Source organism: Lepisma saccharinum, chromosome 4 (assembly GCF_977018435.1).
Source record: "Lepisma saccharinum chromosome 4, izLepSacc3.1, whole genome shotgun sequence".
NCBI classification, from domain to species: Eukaryota; Metazoa; Arthropoda; class Insecta; order Zygentoma; family Lepismatidae; genus Lepisma; species Lepisma saccharinum.
The window spans coordinates 12,573,891-12,594,955 of record NC_139232.1 but is presented as its reverse complement, the minus strand read 5'-3'; the positions used below and the strand labels follow the sequence as shown (position 1 = coordinate 12,594,955).

The window sequence follows — 21,065 nt, the reverse complement described above, 5'->3', positions numbered from 1 at the left end:
CTGCAGATCTTCTAAAATTCATAGTTAGCAATGATCTTCAAACAATCTACAAAGAAGTAACACAACTTATCAAGTTGGTCTTGACATTCTCTGTTACAACAGCTTCCTCCGAAAGAAGTATGAGCACCCTCAAGAGAGTAAAAAAATATCTCCGTAATTCAATGAAAAATGAAAGATTAAGTTCTCTCAGTCTCAGTGCAATAGCCATTGAAAAAAAAACAACTGGTTAAAGAACTTTCTATTGATCAAGGCTTCAAGGAAAGAGTAATTGATACTTTTGCGACCAACAAGAATCGACGCATGGACCTGCTGTATATAAAAAAATATAAGCAGATTTTTCAGCCTACCCAGTATTTACACCTTAGCTTCGCCACTGCTCTCAACACTTTCAGGGAGTCTAAGTATCCTGGGAATTATGCAAAATTCGAATTGCATACCGAAGCAGTGCTTCAATAGCTTACCTAGTATGCACGCCACTGGATTTGGGGAAGTCTTCTTATCTGCCCTTAGTTGTCAGTTGTGATGAGTCAGAGTACATTGTTCACAATGGTATATTGAATATCAAGCAAACGTTGTGAGTTTCACACAATAAATGAAAATGAAGAGCTAATGTTGTTACATGTGGATGTGATTGTTAATGCACTGATGTCTACTGGTAGCTTACTATTGAGAGAAGAATTGTTTTAAGCATGCGCTATAGGACTATGCACAAAATAAGGCAATATTTACAACAGTAAGGTCCACTGTGTTATCATAATTTTTGTTTGTACTGGAGATCAGTAGTTTTGTTTCATTGATTTTCTTTAATAATGCATGTTTGTCAATTTGAATTTTGGCTAATTTGGTTTTCTTGTGTCCTCTTGAATTTCAAATTAAAGTGAGTTCACTGTATTACTTTAATAGTAGTATTTATGGGAATATTCATGAAGGTTGTCCTTGAATTTATTTTTAGCTAATATTTTATATCCAAGATTATTTCTTCTTTCAGTGCCACCAAATGCATGCATATATGAAACAAGATATGATATAGATGCTTCAGGAATGGAAAAGGAACTCAGTAGCAATGAGAGATTTTTGGTATTACAAGAGGTAAGTAGTTGATTCATGTAATACAAAATTTGTTTTCTGAGCAAAAATCAACATGTATACACTACGAAAGATACATGTTTAAAAAATGTCATTTTTAAACATAAACAGAACGTTTGCCAGTATTTTACAATCACAATACAGGGTCTCTGAAAATGAATGGTGGGGTTTCCTGAGGTCTCTGTGAAGTATGTATTATGTGTTATGGATTGAAAGTGTTTTTATTTTATTCAGTCACTCATAAATATTATGAACAACATTAGTAAGTTTAAATACGAGCACCATTAACAGCATGACACACATCATAGCGATATTCAGTTTCAGAACACATTCTGGCAAGAACATTTGGAGTGATGCTTGCTATTATTTGCCTGATTCTTTCCTTGAGGTGGTCAAGATTAACAATTTTTTCACTGTAAGCCTCATTTTTTACATATCCCCAGAGGAAGAAGTCTAATGGAGTAAGATCAGAACTTCTTGCGGGCTATGGGATGGGTCCACTTCTGCGAATCCACCGTTATGGAAATCGACGATTCAACTCTTCTCACGCATAATTTGCAAAGTGGGGCGGTGCTCCATCTTGTTGAAAGAGGATCTGCAACTCTGTATCTTCCATTTCCATTTGCTCAATTTGAGGGAACACAAAGTTCTGTAGCATGTTCATGTACGCAGTGGAGTTGATGTTACTTTCAACAAACAAGAATGGGCCCAAAAAAAATGAATTTAACACCAATAACATTATTATTATGACAACAACAATGACAGAAAATAAAAACACATGAACGCAATCATTTTGAGTGACTGAATTAAATAAAAGCACTCTCAATCCATTACACATACTACATACTACACAGAGACTTCATGAAAGCCCACCATTCATTCTTGGAGACCCTGTATTTTGTTTTAAGAAATTTGTTTAGGATAATGTTTGTTGTACATATATACACAAATGCATTCTCCGCGCAACTGATGCTTTTGTATGCATGCATGAAGAGTCCACTTTTTTAACAGTACCCTTTGTGTACTGCTGAGAATTTATAGGCGTGCAGATATTGTCATGAAGTTCATGAAATATAGTTAATGTGTGGTTACTAATGAGATAACGGAAAAACTATGCATTTTATCTTACAGGTCAACTCAACGTGGAATGATGGTCTATGCCATAAATGTGAGTGTGTTAGCGAAAGTACTGGAAAATTCACCATTAACTGCAAAACTAGAGAATGTTCATTGCCACAAGATGAACCAGATTCTGAACATTACATTATTGAGGAAGTTGGAGTACCAAGTAGATGCTGCCCCAAGTTGCAGAGAGTAGCATGTTTAGAAGGAGATATTTTTTATGCGGTAAATTGTTGTTTGAAAATTTTGATTTATAATACTTTTAACACATACTCTCAGTATAATGCAGTCAGAAGAAAATTTCTGTTGTTTCTGTAATTCCAATCATTTATAATTTCCTTGCCAGACAAGCCATGTAAAGTTAAAAATCAAAATGCAAGGGACAATGCAAGATTGTAGGAATTTAAGCATATTTTCAGTAAGTACCTAACAACAGCATTTTTCTTGTGGCTGTACAATTGTTATTGACTGGGTTTCTTTTAGATATTATTTGTAGATAATTCCAGTTCTGGTCCCATTGTTCTATTTTCATACAATATGGTAGGGGAGGTAGGAATTTTAGTGGTCCAGTTGGTAATGAGGCTCAGGTTTGATTCCTGGGGTGGACTGTTTCAAGAAATGTTTCTGTTAATATATCTGCATATGTATCTCTGGGACCTACTCAGCCTTTCATCAGTGGGTATGTGGACAAAGAAATTTAATGTTTGCTTTAATTTTACTGTGTGCTCAGATTGGCTAAATGAGACTGGCCCTACAGTTTAATCTGAACTACTGTGCAATCTTCCCCCACTGGGAATCAAACCCAGGACCACTAACAAAGCAACAGTGTTTTCTGCTACACTGTCCAGAGGCTCATAAAGAACAAATGCATGACATCCTATCTCCACACCCTGGTGTGTGTTCATTGTCATGGGAAAGCTTCACTTTTTAACATTATAATTGGCATGAGACAGATTAACTAGTACTAAAAAACTACTTAATAATAGTCATCGTCATCTTCCTTCGCCATTTCCTGCCTCTGGCTGGGTCAGCACAGAAGTCAAGACTCCATTTTCTTCTGGTCTTCCACCATTCCTCTCTTTCCATAGTGTTCCAATCTTGTCCTCTTCTCCTAACACTCTCCGCTATCTGCTCTTTCCACCAACATCTTGGTCTCCCCCTTGGCCTTATTCCCACTCCTTGTGCATTACTGGCAGTCTTTCTGCATCCATCTTCTTCATGTGTCCAAACCATCTCATCTGTGCCTGATCTATTGTCCTGGAGCTTCAACACACCCACTGTCTGTCGGATCTCCTCATTCCTTATTCTATCCCTTCTAGTCTTCCCCAATATACTCCTTAAAACTTTCATCTCCACTGCCTGCATCTTCCTTTTGTCTCTCTGTCATTGTCCAAGTCTCTGCTCCATACATAATTACTGGTACATAGTGTGTATTTATTATCTAATAAAGGCATATCAGGGAATTGTTCAGTTTTACCCATGTGGAGTTTCTATAAATTTGATTTTTCTGCTACTTTTTAGTGAATACAGTATAAATGTGAGACTAATTTCTAATATGCAGTTTATTTTTCTAAGCCACAACTCACCCCAGTTTGTCTTGTCCTGTTTATCTTGTCAATAATGTTACATTGTTGGAACCTAATACCTCAACTGTGAAACAAGCATCCATTTTCTTTTTCTTTATTAACATACAGGTTACACTTTGAGGATTATCAAGATTGCACAAAAAGTGGAAAACCAGGACAGGGGTAGTTAGAATTATTTCAACATTGATAACCTATAATCTAAACTAAATTCCTCAATGTTACTTGAATCAAAGGCAGAAGTACAAATAAGAGATTGCATATCTTCAAAGGTTTGTTAAAATAACAGTGGTTACATGAGAATTTTTGCATTATAGCATATATTGAAATTTCAGATTGGAGTTGAATGGCCTGCACCAGATGGGGACAGATGTAAGAGAGTAAAGTGTGTTGCATTGCCAGATGGGACTGCTCAGAAACAAGTGACAGTGCAAGACTGCATCACAAAATGTGATCAGGTATTTTGTTTTTACATATTTGCTAAATTATTTTTTGATATTAGTATTTAATTCAGTAAGATATTGATTTTGTGCACCAAACACTTTGACATCATTTTCAAACTTGTGGGAAATTAAAGCAAAAGTTTGTTAGTGTAGGGATAAAGTTACGCCCAAAATATTATATAATATTACTTGTTATAGGAGCTGCAGTAATCCTCTCAGTAGTGTGCAACGGCCACATGGAAGACCTAGGTGTGGGCGATTTCAGTTGGTGAGGCAATTTGAAAATGTAAAAAAATAAAAAAAATTGATGTTTTTCCACAAGATATGGGAACATAGGTACCGACTCCATGGGGCTTGGGGGGCTCGAGCCCCCCCAATGTTAACGATGTGGGGGCAGAGCCCCCAAATAATTTTGCTTAAGAGAATCTAATGTATTATTTTGCTTCTCTTGTAAAGTTTACTCTGAATTGTGCCACATGAACTTAACTTTAAATACACATTTGAAATGTTCTAGATCATCAACTTTGGGGGGCTGAGACCGCTAAACCATCAACTTTGGGGGGGAGGGGGGGCTGTGACCAGAGACAGCAAAACACATGACTTATTACTATATACTAATTATGTAATTATGAGTATTGTTAAATTTTTTACTAAAAAGAGTTTCAAAAGTCGATGTGCGTGAACTGGGGTAGTGGATGGGACGTTCGGGCTACAAATGGCTCTCATATGACATTCAGAATGAGATCATTGATATATTAGGGAGATCTGTTTTGCATTCCGTGGTAGCAGATATTAAAAGTCGGGAATATTTTGCTATTATGGTTGACGAAACTTTTGACATATCCATCCGTGGACAATTAATATTTTGCATTCTAACTGTGAATAAAAAAAATGATATTTTTGAGGAATTCATGGGCTTTTATGAGATTCCGAACACTGAGGCCAAAACTTAAAAAAGGGAGAGAATGAGTCATTCATTAATTTATTTCAGTGATCAGAGCCCCCCCCCAAATAATTTTGACAACTCGGCGCCCCTGTATGGGAAGCATCAATGTGTGGATACATCACTGAATTCCTGAGTGCAGCTACTTCAATTTAATCATGTTACTGGAACATTGAATCGTTTAATTTAGATCTTTGAGTTCAGAACTAAACCATGGGAAAATGCTGAGAATAGTGAATTCATCTTCTGTACTCATTTACTAAATAAGCACCATACACTAAAATGTCATTAATGTTTTATTCATAACAGGCTCAGAGCTTTGTAGTGGCCTGTACTGTAGTACAGTGTGCCTGGCTTAAAAGTATAATAAAATAAAAATTCATAATGCGTAATATTTAACTAATAGCACAATAAGCCGTACAGAGTTTGAAAGATGATCTCAAAATGTTTTTTTTTTACCATGCTTGCAAAACATCAGCACTTGTTAGCATTGCATAGGAGCATGTGTGAACTGAACAATTTCCAGAAGTAAGAAATCATAGTGTCAGCATAGGGTCATAGGCCCGTTCTTCTTCACGGAATGAACTGTCAATGCAAGAACATACCTGGACATGCTTTGCCTCAGCTTCCACCTAGTGTAATCTCCTATACGGTGTCCGCTTTTAGAAGGAACATGAGTTCAGCCAATACGCAGCCAGTGTTCTTGCGCTGCTGCCAAACTAACTGCTAGCGGAAGGGGAACACAAAGAATTCGCTGTGTCCAATATTCAGCTTTTTTATATGTAATGCATTCACATTATATTTGAGTACAGTAAAATAATATAGTGACTATTTCTACACAGGATTATAAAACAACTTCAACAACTAGAAGAGAATGGCTATGAAAAGAAAGACAGACACAACATCAACAGAAGGAGGAAAGAGATAAAAGAGAGAGGACTGGAAGAGAAGGAAGAAAAAGAAAAAGAGAGATGGTTTGGTGTAAGAAGTATGGGCGATGCCACAGAGAAGATATGCAAAGTGCTGAGGAAAGTGGGTATAAGAACTTACAGGAAGGGAGGACGCACTATTTTAAGTATAGCCAGCAAGAAGAAGGAAGAAAAGAGAGAGGAGGAAGAGGAAGGGGTTATCTACGAGGTGAAGTGCAGAGGATGTGAAAGTGTATATATAGGGGAAACGAAGAAGAGACTTAAAGACAGGTTAAAGCAACACATGGATGATGTGAGATTGAAGAGAGACAGGAATGCCATATTCAAACACACTAGAGAAACAGGACATGAAGTTGAATGGGATTCGGCTAGGCGAATAGGAAAAGAGAAGAGAGAACTAGTGAGAAAATGGAAGGAGGCCAAGGAAATAGAAAAGAAAGGAGAAGACATCATGAATTGGAATGGAGGGCTCAAGATAAACAAGGAATGGAAGAGTGTGTTAGAGAAAGTTGAAAGGATGAAGAAAAGGAATGAAGAAAAAAGAAGTATGAAGAAGGAAGAAAGAAGAGAAAAGAAGAAGACCAGAGGAGGAGGTATTCATCCATAACCAAAAAGGCAGGAGGGGTGGGGGAGTGGTGAGCAGGTGGTTCTTAGACTCTGGCTAATCTTGACCTGCCAATCACCTGTCAGTGTAGTAGACCCATTAGTCAACTACTGTCAGGAGGTGATATGTTTAATTCCTTTGTAGAAATCTTAATAGATAAGGACTGTCAACTTGATTTGTTGTTGTGTGGCTTGTGACCCTGCTATGTGTATGTAATCTTTCTGTGTGTAGTTTATTTCATCATTTTAGTTTAGTTCTTCGTCTGAGGAAGACCCTGATACAGGGTCGAAACGTTACGTGTTAAGTGTTTTATCTTAATAAACTGCCTTGGTCAGCAACTTATTGGTTTTAATATGGAAACAAGGCTTAATTATATTACAACAGGATTATAATATCCTATCAATGCAGCATATAAGAGAAACTTGTACCTGAAAGAAGATGAAGATATTTATTGTAGAGGAACTGCAAGGTTGTCATCATTATTTCTCTCGTTTCTATTTTCTAGCATGTTTGCCAGGAGATTTGAATAGGGGTTTACCGATTTCTGTGGTAGATATTTTACCCTGTTTTATAATATGTGACACAGTTCTCGACTCTGAGAAAACACTGTTTCAGCATGCACTTCTTCATACGCCAATTCCTTGAAGCAAGAATACACTTTAAAAATAAGATTTTTCTCTTGTGAACATATTATTTTTACCCTTGGTGCCTGTAATAGCCTACTGGTGCTAGGTTTCGAGAGCGACATTATTAAGTAACACTCACAGAACACATAACTATTGCACAACTATCGAACATAAGGATTATATTGCACAGCGCACTATGACACCAGAGGCTCCAGGTTCGAATCCCGGCCCGGGAATGGCTGTTTGTAAGTGTCCCTTTATCAATTTCATCATATTATCAGTCATCCTCATCTTCACGATTAGCCAGAAGCAGCAGAAAAGTGAAGTAATATAAATTAAGTCAATAAATCAATAAGGGATTTATTGAGTCCTCTCGCTCTCCCAACTGCTCTTCGTGGCGTACGAGTAAAACAATTTTACACCACCCTTGCTACGAAAACGTTGAACTCAAACTGACTCAGATTCGCACCGCAATGTTCCTGAACGCCGACGATAATGAAGGGTCATTGTGTATATTCAGCTGAATTTAACACCCATAGCTTCTCCAAGACACAACTCAGCAGCGTCAACACGGTGGCAACAAAAAAAAAAACAGACAGAAGGAAATTAAAAGGGTTATTGTTTGTGTGTGTGTTGAGACGTGCTGTTTCCCGTGTTTCTTCAAGAAGCGATATCTCCAGTTATAGGCGATGGAAATTTATGGGACTTGGACAGTCAGGTTCAAAATGTCTTTCCCCATCTTATGATGAACCTAAAAGTGGCAAGTTTTATGAAAACTTCTTGCATGCAAAAAAAATAATAAAAAAATAAAAAAATACAGAACACGGCGTTTAACTTGCACGTCGCAGTATCCTAACTGTACAACATTGCACTCCTGCCATTGGCTTGTCGCCACGCACACCCTCTGCGTGGCTCTGCCCAATATCGCTTCTAAAAACGTACGCCATATAGCAAGACAGAGCACCATACCATTACATGCATGAAGTGTTGGATTGCCTGGACCATGAGTTTCCTGGAAGCTGGTTTTGGAGAGGCGCTCCTATCGCTTAGCCCTCTGGATCCACGGACATTACTCAGTTTGATTTTTCCTGTGGGGTTTTGTAAAGTCTCAAGAGTACCAAACACAAGTTAGTGACCTTCCTGTTCTGATCTATGACATTGCATTTGTGCTGCATTCTGGAATGTGGCACCAGTAATGCTGTACAACACATGGTGGGAGCTTGAATATAGGTTGGACATCTGTCATACTACTAATAGTGCACATATCGAGGTGTATTAGGTATGTACAATTGTTTTTAGTTACTTAAGTAGAAGAAAACTGTATGGAAATATCTTAATAAACTTACAAGTTATTATTTTTTCTTTTATTATACTTTTAAGCCGGACACACTTGTATAATATGTCATTACTTTTCCCCCCAGATATTTATGTACTTGATATAATAAAAATCTTCTCTCTTTGAAGGGCTATGAATACAGACCTTCTCCACCGGAGTCTGACGAATGTTGTGGTCATTGTGTTCAAGTTGAGTGTGTCATGAATGGTATAACATATGAAGCCAATTCTACATGGAGTTCAGAAGACTTTTGTACTATGTACTCTTGTGTACTATCAAATGGAACTGTAAGTGTGAAAATTAAGCACTTAGAATTAATGTCACTCTAACAGTGATTAAACATTAATCAATAGTTAAACTTTAGGTAATATGTTATAAAAGTAATTAAACTGATAATGGTGTTGCCTAAATTCTATGCTTAATATCTATTTTAAGTGTAATCACTTCACATAGTTTCTGTAAAGCTATATTATGATATATTTTGCTACAATTCTATCTCCACAGATTTTCCCATGCACTTAATTATTAAAACACACTTTGAGTGCATGAATAATTTTATAGAGGGAAAACTATGTTATTAGTGATGCACAACATAGCACGTTTACAGCAAAATATTCATATGTGAATATTTTTTTGCATATTTCATTGTGATTCAGTAATTCTAAATGCTACTCTACTTCTTATTAACCATGATTAATACAGGTTTAAGATTCTCCTAGTTCAACAAGCTTGACAAGATTTTATGTCCAAGCTATACATTACAAATGCATCATATAAAGTTATTGGAATTATGGAATGCCTGAAAAAGAAATATGCAAGTGGAGCAAATAAATACAATTATTGAGATGTGTTTATGTTAATGTTGGCTTTTTACTTCCACAGGTTCATTCTGAGGCAATAAGGAAAACTTGTCTTCACTTATCACTAGATATCCTTGAAGAATATAAAATTGACAAAATTGAGGTACCGGGAGAATGCTGTCCAAGATACGAGCAAACCGCATGTCTTGTTGCAGGAAATGAGTATCAGGTTTGTCCCCCCTATCTGTACTTGCATTTATAATTGATACGTGAGCAATGAAATTGGACGAGAAGCAAAGGTCACTGAATGGTATAGCACTTATGTTTTCTTCTGCACCAGTCAAACTTTCATTCTAAGCCTTCTCATCTTTCTTTATGGTGGGGATAGGAGAAATTAATTGCTATTGTGCATTACAATGTTCATCTTTAGGGTTTAGAAGTTGACATTCTAAAACAAATGTCCTTAAAAAATGACTTACAAAACCACCTTTAAGAATGATTCATTCAGGAAGATTTCACACTGAAGTGACAAACATTGTGTGTGTCATGTGTCAATTGTCATTTCAGTGTGAAAGCTCCCTTAGATCTTTGGTGTTTTAAGCTACTGACTTTAAGAGGAAATAACAATTAAGTGCAATTGTGCTTCTTATTTGAACCTTCCAATCTCTGTTGTTATCTGTGACCAGGTGCTAAGAAGACACTTGCTTGTCTTCACCTTCGAGCTGAAGTAAAATATTATTCTTCTATATTTGTTTGCTAAATAAGAACTGTTGTGTTGTAGGATTTTGGAAGAAGTAAATATAACTAAAGTGCAAAAAAGACTGTGAAGGTGCAAAATGCAGTTAGAAAACCTAACAATAATGATAAAAATGTGTTGAAAACATGCAAAAATATTGAAAAATTGCTAATAAACCTAAACAAGTTTACAAAATGCAAGATAAAAAAAACGAGTTGAGATGATTCAGCCTATGTTATGTTTAGCATCGTCTTCTAGGACCTGAATAAAATAATGAATTTTCATCAACTTCTGAGCTCTGTTCACTAATGCGGCTTTCAGACCAAACTGACAAGCAATACGTAACAGGTGACAAGTGACATGCATTCTATTTGTAGAATCTCAACATTTCAGGTAATCCCCTCACATCTGTAACCACTTTCTGAATGCTATTCTAAGTAAGCTCCTGTGAAAATTCTAAAATTATTATTCACATCTAATTCTGCTGAAAACCGTAGTTACAATTAGAAAATGTTGCTCTGTTGAAATGAATAAATGGAATATGAATGATTGATCTTGTTTATTTTATTTTGCTTTTCTGCCACTTTTGGCTAATCGCGAAGATGAAGATGAATGATGATATGATGAAGGTACACCTACACAGAACACCCATGCCCAGGCTGGGATTTGAACCCAGGACCCCTTGCATCCTGGAAATGGAATATGAACCTTAATCTAACAATTTTATCACAAATAAGTTAACCTGCAGGTAACAAATTCTAAAAAAGTATAAGCTCCATTAATATGATAAACATATTATATTTGTAATATGCTGTATGCATAATTTTTTCTTGTTTAGTGAAAGGAGTGATGTAATCCTTCCCTTCCCAATAAATCCCCTCTTGTGTATACTACTGGCTTTAAAATATATTCTTTGATTTAGTCAATCTAAAAAAAATATAGGCATCTTGCTCAAGTTTCTGTTTCCTGTAGAATCTTTTATATGGGAAATATTTAATTTTTTCCATCAGTTTGAAAAAAAAAGCCAAGGTTTTACTTACTCTGGGAAGTGTATGATAGATATAAGGTTCCAGTGCCCAAGCAAATTAGTTTGACTTTTCTACTGAATCTTGCCTGTGAACAGACTATATAGAAGCAAATCTACGTTAGACAATAGTGCCAAGATATAGTTTTTGGAGATTCTACAGAAAAATGAAAATTTACTTTTGCTTTTAAATATATTTGTCCTTCCTTTGATGCAAAAGTTTTTCTAAATGTGCTTAATCTCTGTTCTTTATTCTCAGGTTGGTGAATCATGGCCTTCTCCTGATGGTGACAGTTGCAAAACGGTCACTTGCATAAGAATGGCAAATGGAGACCTAGCCAAGAAGGAAACTATAGAAAGATGTAGTACAGCATGTCCAAAGGTTTGTAATCATGCTTTCATCACATATTTATTACAGGTGGTGAAAAGTCAAATACTACACTCTGTAGTCAACAGCCCTTTGAGGACCAAGGCCAACCAAATGGCTCTTCATTGGGTAATATGTGTTCACCACATTGAGTCCCATTGTCACTAGCTTGTTAGGGAGCTTTTAGACTGAAGCAACACATGACAGATGACAAGTGACACATGTCACTTGGAAGCAAACTTTCAGTAATCAATGCAACTTTTCAAACCGAAGTAACATGACAAGCTGCACATGTCACTTGGACTTGGATGTTTTCTCAATATGTACTGTGAATTTTAAAAAATCAGTACATTTTTAATTCCTGATCAATGTAGGCATGCAAAAGAAAATGCAAGAATAAAATGTAATTTAGTTCACCACTTGAAAATGTACATTCTTGAATGTAAAAACATAGTTGAAGCATCCTGATTATGATAGGTTTGTAAATTTAAAGAAGCATCAAAGGTTGTAGTGTGTCACTCAAAATAATTGTATTGTTCCAGGGATGGGAGTATGTTCCAGCAGATGAAGAAACCAATGAATGCTGTGGAAAGTGTGAGCAGGTAGCCTGCATTGAAAATGACATAATCCATTATGTAAATGATGTATGGACCTCTGAAGATGGTTGCACTACATATACTTGTGAAAAGGTTGGAAATCAGGTACGTTTATAGATTAGAATGAAACTTATAATAAGAAATACAGTAGAATGCTTTTTGTCTAAAGTTGCAGTCATCCCTTTGAGAACAGTTTTGTCAAGTTCTCATATTAAAACATAACTTGAATCATCTTCTGTATTAACACTTTAACAAGTAGAAATGTTGACGTCACTCTACACAATATTTTGCATTTTATGACACAATCCAGTTCAACTAACATTCTTGCAGTAATTCCAAAAGTCTGTTTCTTCAACATTTGTTACAAGTTGAAAAAAGATTAATGATTTCAATTCATCAATGTTTAGTTTTCAATGGCATGACATGTCATATGACTGCTTATTTTTGTATTGTGGCAAGTCATTTTTATATACACCAATTTTTTGTGCTTTTGTGCTCTATGTGGGCTATTGGCAATCAAACAATCAAATATTTATGTTTTGTTAGTTTCTGAAAAATATTTTTTTCCAATATGGACTTTGAGCCGTGTTGGTCTAGTTGGTAGGGTGCCTGACTGCCATTCGGGAGACCTTGGTTTACTTCTTAGGGTGGTTGTTCTAAGGTCGAAATTTTACTGGCTTTATCTATGCCTACAGTGGCTCACCCAGCCTCAAATAAATGGATACCTGGGGGCAACCCTGGTGGGTAAAGGCAGCTGGAGCATGATGCTGATAACATTATCTCCAATTTGAGCGAGATCAAGAATATGTTGTGGGGCCCAAACCCCAAATACCCTAAAACTGCCTTCATGGTATGATGCTGTATGCAGGAGAACTTTACCTTTTACCTTACCTAGTATGGAATGTTTATTTGCAGCAGAGTCTATGTATAGATTGTTTACGTTAGCTTCATTTTGCATCTAGTCTTTTTATAATAATTTTTGTACATTTTTTATGATGAGGCGAATTTGTGGTTGCATCTGTATATAGATTATTTTTTTTGGACGTACTTCCCTTCAAGGTAACCGCAGGAAAAGGGTTAACCCCGAAATTTTTTTATAGTTTCCAGCAGGGATCAAACCCAGGACTGCTTGCAAAAAGCAGAATATGACCATTTGGCTACAAAGTTCTATTCCAATAAAGCAACATGCTACAAGTAGTAATAACATTTTCCTGGATTTTACTTTTCCTGCACTACAAATTCTCTACTCGTCGCCTTATGAAAAACATGCACTTTTGCTGCTATAATAATAATAATACTCATAATAAAAAGAAATACTAACTATCTATTTCTCAAACCCACAGCTTCAGCAGGTGAGCCAGCGGCCAATATGTCCAAGCTTGACTGGTTGTCCAAAGGAGAGAATTTATAGAGATGGATGCTGTGATCAGTGCCGAATTGAGACTGGTGATATGAGTAAGTATTTTAAGAAAACAATATTTTACTGTAGAGATGAGACATAGTAATCAGTATCAGCTGTTTAGGCTGTTAGTGTATCATTTCATTAATAAAATTGCAAATAGTTTTAGTAATCCAACATTGCTGTAAGTGATCTGTAATCTAGTGCAAAATTTTGTTATTTTTCTGTAGACTATTGAGACGACACTCCAGTGGTGAGGTGGACCCCCGAACCCACAGGAATTACGAGAGACCCCAAATCCCAAACACCAACCTCCCCAAAACTAAACAAACTTGAATTTTCCTTTCCCCCACGGTTTCTCGCACGTCTCCCCCATTAACCTGAGGAGTGCTGACTGGAGGGTTATAGTCTTTGGAAGTCCAAAAGTAAACTTCTTATTTAATAAAATAAGATTCCCCTTAAAGCAATACAATATTTCTTTTACATTGACTTACTCAAACTAGAAAATTCGTGGACCAATATTTTAGGAACACCCTGTTTATCACATCACGCAATTGGAAGGTGCAAGCAACCTTACTCCCACCACCCACCATGAAAACACTTAAGATCAAGACAGATAAAATTCCCAGAACTAGTTAAACTACAAATTTTGCCCCCTTGCCCCTTTTAGGTTATACAAATGGTGAGACATTCCGGTTTATAATCGCAAATGGCTGTTAATTCCCAGAATACACATGAGAATCCCCCGATGCAAGAGAATTCACAAATTAGTACACAGGCAACAATAACTAAAAACACCCTGGGTGATGAATAGGTAGAACTATAATTTATTATAAACCTCAAAATAAGTGAAAACTCTCCTGGAGAATGAAAATCAAAATTTACACCAAGCAAGAGATAATATGTGTTGGTACATTGAAATGTTCTCAAGTTATTTGCACGTGAGTGTATGATGTGCTAATAATTGTCACCTGACATTTTTATCCCAAAAGTTATTCTACTCAGACTCAAATAAGGTTTATGATAAGAAATGTATGCAAATGCAATTACTCTTTCCATCAAAAATTTATGAATTGCCGGTGCACCACATCAACTTTATCATCAAATTTACTGTCATACTAATTAAGCTACATTACCTCTAAACAGTCTTGCACTGTAGCGTATCAATGCTTGAGCTTATCAAATCGTTCAAACACAACTAGTGCAGCACATACAAAACTATTTACAAATATATTGCCACATCATTAACCGTGTTCATTATTGACTACACGTCACAAAATAATACGATGAAGTATGTACGAGGGTGGTTCAGCATGCTCCGCCGCTGACATAGAAGGAACCCTCGTAGGAAAACCAAATCACTGTCACTTTTCAACATAGTCCCCTGCAACATTAACACACTTTTCCAATCGGCCTTCCAGTGCTTCAATCCCAGCAGAAAAAAATTATTTTGGTTGGTCCTGCAACCAAGCATTCACAACATCCATAACCTCGGAATCACTGGCAAAATGTTTTCCACATGTTCGGGAACAGGTGGAAGTCACTGGGGGCCAGATCTGGAGAATAAGGGGCATGAGGGACAATTTCGAACCCTGCTGCATGAATTACAGCCACCGCAACTTGGGAGGTGTGGCTGGGAGCATTGTCACAATGGAACAACACACCACGGGCCAACATTCCGTCGCGTCTCTCCTTGATGGCAGTACGTAATTCTTCAATTAGGGTTGCAAAATAAACACCTGTGATTGTCTTTCCCTGTTGGAGATAATCTATCAAAAGGATTCCTTCTGCATCCCAGAACACAGATCACTTTGCCCTTTGATGGTTGAACCTTGAATTTCTTTGGGGGTGGAGAATGGGGGGATGTTTCCATTGCATGCTTTGGCGTTTACTTTCGGGATCGAAGTGGTGAACCCACGTTTCATCCATTGTAACAAATCTCTTCAGAAACTTTGGCTTGTCAGCCTTTATTGTCCGCAACAGGTTCTGACTTGTCACACGACGTGTCTTCTTTTTGTTGACCGTCAGCATTCTCGGGACCCAATGTGCAGAGATTTTTTTCATTAACAAATGATGATGAATAATTGAATGCACACTTCCAGTTGAGATGCCACATGTGTCTGCTCTATGGCGGACAGTCACTCGCCGGTCTGCCAAAATCATGTCATGCACTTTTGTAATCATTTCTGGTGTGGTCACCGTTGCAGACGGGCCACCACCATGCTCATCTTCACAGGTCTGCCGACCACATTTAAATTCACGGCACCATCTCTTCACTAGGTCATATGAAAGGCTAGAGTCTCCAAGAGTTCCCACCATATCTGCATGGATGTGTTTCCGTGTTAGATTTTTCTTGAGGAAATATTTTATCACTGCTCGGACCTCAGATTTTTCCATTGTTTCACATGTGGCCACACTTCTTACTGATCATCAGCATGTTACAAAAAGAGAAATTGTTGTAAATTCTTGAAACTTTGTGGATATTAGTCTAAAGAATGAACAATTTTACATATAAAATTACAGGTCTCTACTATCAATGGAAATGGGTCAGGGGCGGAGCATGCTGAACCACCCTCGTACATGTATTAAGCTGATTTGCATTACAGGCAAAATTGAAAGACTTGGTTAGATTTCCAATCTACAATAACGAGAAATCCAGACATCAATTTATATTACTGGAACTTGACAAATAGGACCTTCCTCAAGGAATCACCACTGCCGATCGATACCTTCCCATGATGGTATTCATCTGGTTGAGAGAACTCTCATCGACCGGACGATGCTATGAAACCACAAAACCTCTCAAAAACTAGAGGCTACACTTCGCCTACAACATCAGGTGACCATTCTTCTACATCGAACCATTTCCCTCCACTTTCGGTGCAGCATCAGCTGTTTGGACTACTCGAGACATCTAGTGATGATCTCTTGAAGCACTACACTCTTGAAGTTTTGTTAAGTAATGCCTAAATAAGCAGTTCCTTTTTTATAATTTATGACACATTGTAGTCACATAATGAAGGAAGTTTGTGGGTTTTTATGGAACATCCAGAATTTTATATTGGATCATTATGATATCAGTTACTAGCATTAGCAAATATTATATCAGTAAGTTATTGGTATTTGCCAAAATTTCGTATTGATCCATCCGTAATTTATTGCAAAAATGTACTTGCATAATTTTTCCCAGGAAAATATATCAAATGAAAAAGTATCACAAATTAAATTTTTAAACTGTACACAATAACAGATAATAGCCATGGTAGCTCAGTCATTAGGGCATCTGACTGCCATGCGAGAGACCCAGGTTCGATCCCCGGCAGGGAAGAACTGGGTATTTTCTCCACCTGTTCAAGCGACTCCGGCACCCACCCAGCATCGTATAAAGTGGGTACCTGGAGAAAAACCTAGGGGGTAAAGGCAGCCAGGGGCATGGTGGTGATCGCATCACCCACACATTTGGCTGTGAAACCCCAATCCCCCTATATACATTCTTGGCATGGTGCATAGCACAGGGGAGCACTTTACCTTTACTTGTTTCTACACGATAACAGATGTATGTACTCACAGCACTTTCCAAAACACAATTATTATTTGAGCCTTTAAAAAAATCTATGTATCTTTTTGTTTAATTGATTTGCTTCATGGATTTGAAGTTGAGCTCTCAGCATCACCATGGCTTTCTCTCATTCTGTTCACAGAATTATGCTGCAAAGGCAGAGGTCCAGATTCTGACCCTGGTCAAGCCATGGATGTACATGGTATTGTCCTATCATCCATTCTCATCATCACAATTAATATATTGAGCATGGCTCAGCACCACATCATATCTCCAAAACCAATTATGATATTTCAGTTTGGGTATACCCTGTCAAACGATCCTGCCTTATAGTTGGAACATGTAACTGCAATTCACCCACAATCCTTCATGACAAGGTGCCAACTGGCCCTCCCCAATGACATAGTGGTAAGGTAGTCACCTTGTAATCAAGGGTCCCAGGTTCTATACCCAGCGGAGGCACATAGTGGTTCAGATCCCACTTTAAACTGTAGGTCCAGTCCCGATTGGCCTTTCTGTGTATAAAGTGGACTTAAAAACAAAACCTCAAAGTGCCGACAGTGTAAAAAGAAAAGCATTGGAATTAGAATAAATTTCCTACAATTTTCACTTTCTTTCCTAAAATAATGCATTTTTATTGTAAGACTTGAAGCTTTCCTGGCGACGAATGATGAATAGATTCTCTCGGGCTATCGACCAGGTCGATTCTCTCAGGCTATCCACAACTCACCTGGTCGATAGCCCAAGAGAATCTATTCAACAATGCATTTTTATGTTGTGACATGTCATCAAAGAGTGTTCTTTCATAATGACAGCTTATGTATTCCAGGAAGTTGAATGAAACTTTAGTGAATCATTATTACATGCTTGTTTTATGAGGAGAGACCATTATTTTCTACTAGTGTCAATAGAGACCTGATGAGAGATATCAGCTTTCCGAAATTTCCTGAAATTTTCACATTTTATGAGCTTTGTTAGTCAAAATGTGGAGACAGAAGCAACATATCATCGAAGAGTTGTCTTTCATGGTGACTACCTTCAAATTTCAAGTGATTATCATCCAAAGTGCCAATGCTATATATCTTTAAACTTTTTTATTTTTTTTCGCCAAGAAGTACAATTTAGCTATTTTTAATGTGACTTTACACGAGTGTAGGAACATTACAATACTACATACTATACTTTTTTCCATTCACTAGTTTTTATGCAGTGGCCATAGTCCTGCCAAAGAATTTTTTTGTAAAATTTCAAATTTCTTCTTCTTTTTAAAACTTTCATTATTCGGAGGAAATATGGATAAAATACACGTCCATTGATCAGACTGTAATTGAGAACAAATATAAAACCTACTTCAGCTCTCTATGATAATTAGTTCTCCTGCTAGGATTTCATTTTTTATATCGTGATATATTTGAAAAGCACGCACAATCCGGTCTTCAAAAGGCTAAGCAGAAAATATAATGTACCAGTACTTTGTATTTATTTACCCTCTTACTTATTTATTCTCACAATGTTTTGCAGGAAATTGTGCCCCTGAGGAACTTCCAGCAAATGTCACTAGAGGCATAATAAAGACCAGAACAGTCGCACATGGTATGTGTGAGAATATTGATGCAATTCCAGGACTTGCAGAATGTAGAGGAACTTGTAATTCCACATCAGTACTAGATACAAGTAAGGATAACTTTTATTTATTTTTTTAATTTCTTTTTATGCTAGTGTTATCGTTTTTAGCAAGTTTATATCTTGGTGATACAAGTTAAATTTGTGTAAAATATAGCAATTTGACATCATAATGTAGAAAGCATATCCAGCATGCATATGTTATATTCGTGAATCAGCACCATCTCCTCTTCTTAAATGAGTATTAGTAGCAGGTGAGGGATAATACAAGGGGATGGTATTTCCCCTGCTAACAGAATTTCCAGCTGTTTCATTGTCGCCATGTTAAACTATAGGAGCACCCCCCCCCCACCCCCCAGTTCATCCAAACATCTCTCCAGCTAATATTTTCCACTTCAAGCACTGATTAGTGTTAATTGCTTATTTATCTGTATCCTAATAATTTCAATACAAGTGTAGTCAAAAGTTGTTAAGACACACGTGTAATTTACAAATACATGTGGTGATAAAAAAATCTGAAGATATCATAACATTAACTGGGACAGAACCTGACTTTTGCAACATTAGCACGAGAACAAGACCTCCATCTTGAAATACACCATATTCGAGGCATGTCATACATTAAACAGGACTACGAAATTCCCAAAAGTTGGTGTTGTAATCATTTTTTTATTTAGGTTCAAGCATTTACAAGTTGATAAGACCAGAAACAAAGGACTGACGAAAGAGAAATGCAATGAGATTATCCTTATATCTGGCAAATACACCTGACTTTGAAAAACTAAATTGACATATGAAAATGGTTGATTGATTGATTGATCGATCGATTTGCTTTATTTTACTTCGCCTTTTGTGCCACTTTTGGCTAATTTGCGATGAGTGATGACATGATGAAATTGATAAACGGACACTCACAAACATCCATGCCCAGGCCAGAATTCGAACCTGGGACCCCTGGCGTCACAGCGCGATGTGCTAACCACTCTGCCACGGGGGCCAGCATATATGGAAATGGTATAAGATAAACAATTTCGTAGAAGTTGTCTGTATGTCATCGTTTGATCAACAAGCCTTAGGAAAAAATCCACACATCACATTTTATTTAATGTCTTCAAATAACTATGTCATAACCTGATGCTTCTTTCTGATAGTTTGGTGTGCAAATGCAAGATTGCATGTATCAGTGAAGAAACTATTGTAACCTAGTTAATTATAAATTGCAATACTTATTACCTCTCAAGTAACTTTAATCTCCAAAAAATTAATCACCTTTTTATATTGTAGGCACATTTAGCTATATCAACAACTGCAACTGTTGCCAAGCAAGCCAATTTAAGTCAGTGGTAGTAAGTCTAACATGTGAAGATGGCTACTCATTTACAAAGCAAATAAATTATCCAGAGGATTGCTCTTGTGATACTTGCCAAAGGGAACACACTAGAGGAGGAGGTGCGCCAAGGAAAGGTGTAAAGGGGTTCATTCTAAAAGATGGAGATCAGTAAGCACATCTTGCTCCATGGTACTTTTTATATAATTTTTGTATATTTGCATTAATTTATAAATGTTTTTTTCATCTTTGACAATGTAATAAGGTGCTATATTTCATATTTTATTATTGTGCACTTAAATAATCATTGATAAATTATAAAATATTTATACATGAAAGATATTTAGGATTATTACTTTTATAAACTGAAATCAGTTTTTTTATATATAAATAAACTTGTGTTTTTATCTTTGTAATGTACTGAAACTATCTCTGTTATGCAAGGTAATACAAAATGAAACCAAATAGTATTTATAAAAATATACCAATACAGGTTGTTTTTTTTTTAAATTAATAAACAGTGATCTCTTACATATAATTTGGTAGTGTATTTTATTATTGTCCTTGTTACGCAGGTTTTTTTTATATATACCTGATAGATCTGGAGTCTCAAAATCTGAGGAAATGAAATTTTTATTTTCCAAATTCCTGGCTGCTCTTATTATAATTTGAAAAGCATTAGTACAAGTTTGTTTTTTGTGGATGCAGTGGAAAGTAAAAGACAAACCAGAGTGCCCTATCCTACTCCATGTCAGTCAAGTAACTGTTAAGTAAAAGTTACTGGCTATTCTGAATTGTCTTTTATCTTCCACTTTTAACCCAACTTACCTTTTAAGTTTTAAACTTTTGCTATTTTTGCCTTAAATCCTGAGGAAGTTTGAGTAACTGAAAAATGAACTTTAGCTATTCAGTAAATTAAGTTTTTTGCAAAAGTTGCATGGAATTATCATCAATTTGTGTAA

At 36.6% G+C, this 21,065-nt stretch overlaps 1 protein-coding gene across 1 annotated transcript in view; it reads left to right on the top strand.

Moving 5' to 3' along the window:
* The window catches only part of Hml (hemolectin), a 271,917-nt gene extending 251,169 nt beyond the window's left edge, over window positions 1-20,748 (top strand). The window contains exons 86-95 of the mRNA XM_083120321.1: window positions 989-1,089; window positions 2,218-2,433; window positions 4,127-4,249; window positions 8,801-8,959; window positions 9,555-9,701; window positions 11,492-11,614; window positions 12,142-12,300; window positions 13,539-13,650; window positions 18,675-18,827; window positions 20,061-20,748. Coding sequence (XP_082976447.1) covers window positions 989-1,089; window positions 2,218-2,433; window positions 4,127-4,249; window positions 8,801-8,959; window positions 9,555-9,701; window positions 11,492-11,614; window positions 12,142-12,300; window positions 13,539-13,650; window positions 18,675-18,827; window positions 20,061-20,278 — 1,511 coding nt within the window. The 3' untranslated portion in view covers window positions 20,279-20,748. The remainder of the gene's footprint in view (window positions 1-988; window positions 1,090-2,217; window positions 2,434-4,126; window positions 4,250-8,800; window positions 8,960-9,554; window positions 9,702-11,491; window positions 11,615-12,141; window positions 12,301-13,538; window positions 13,651-18,674; window positions 18,828-20,060) is intronic.
* The last annotated feature ends 317 nt before the right edge of the window (window positions 20,749-21,065 follow it).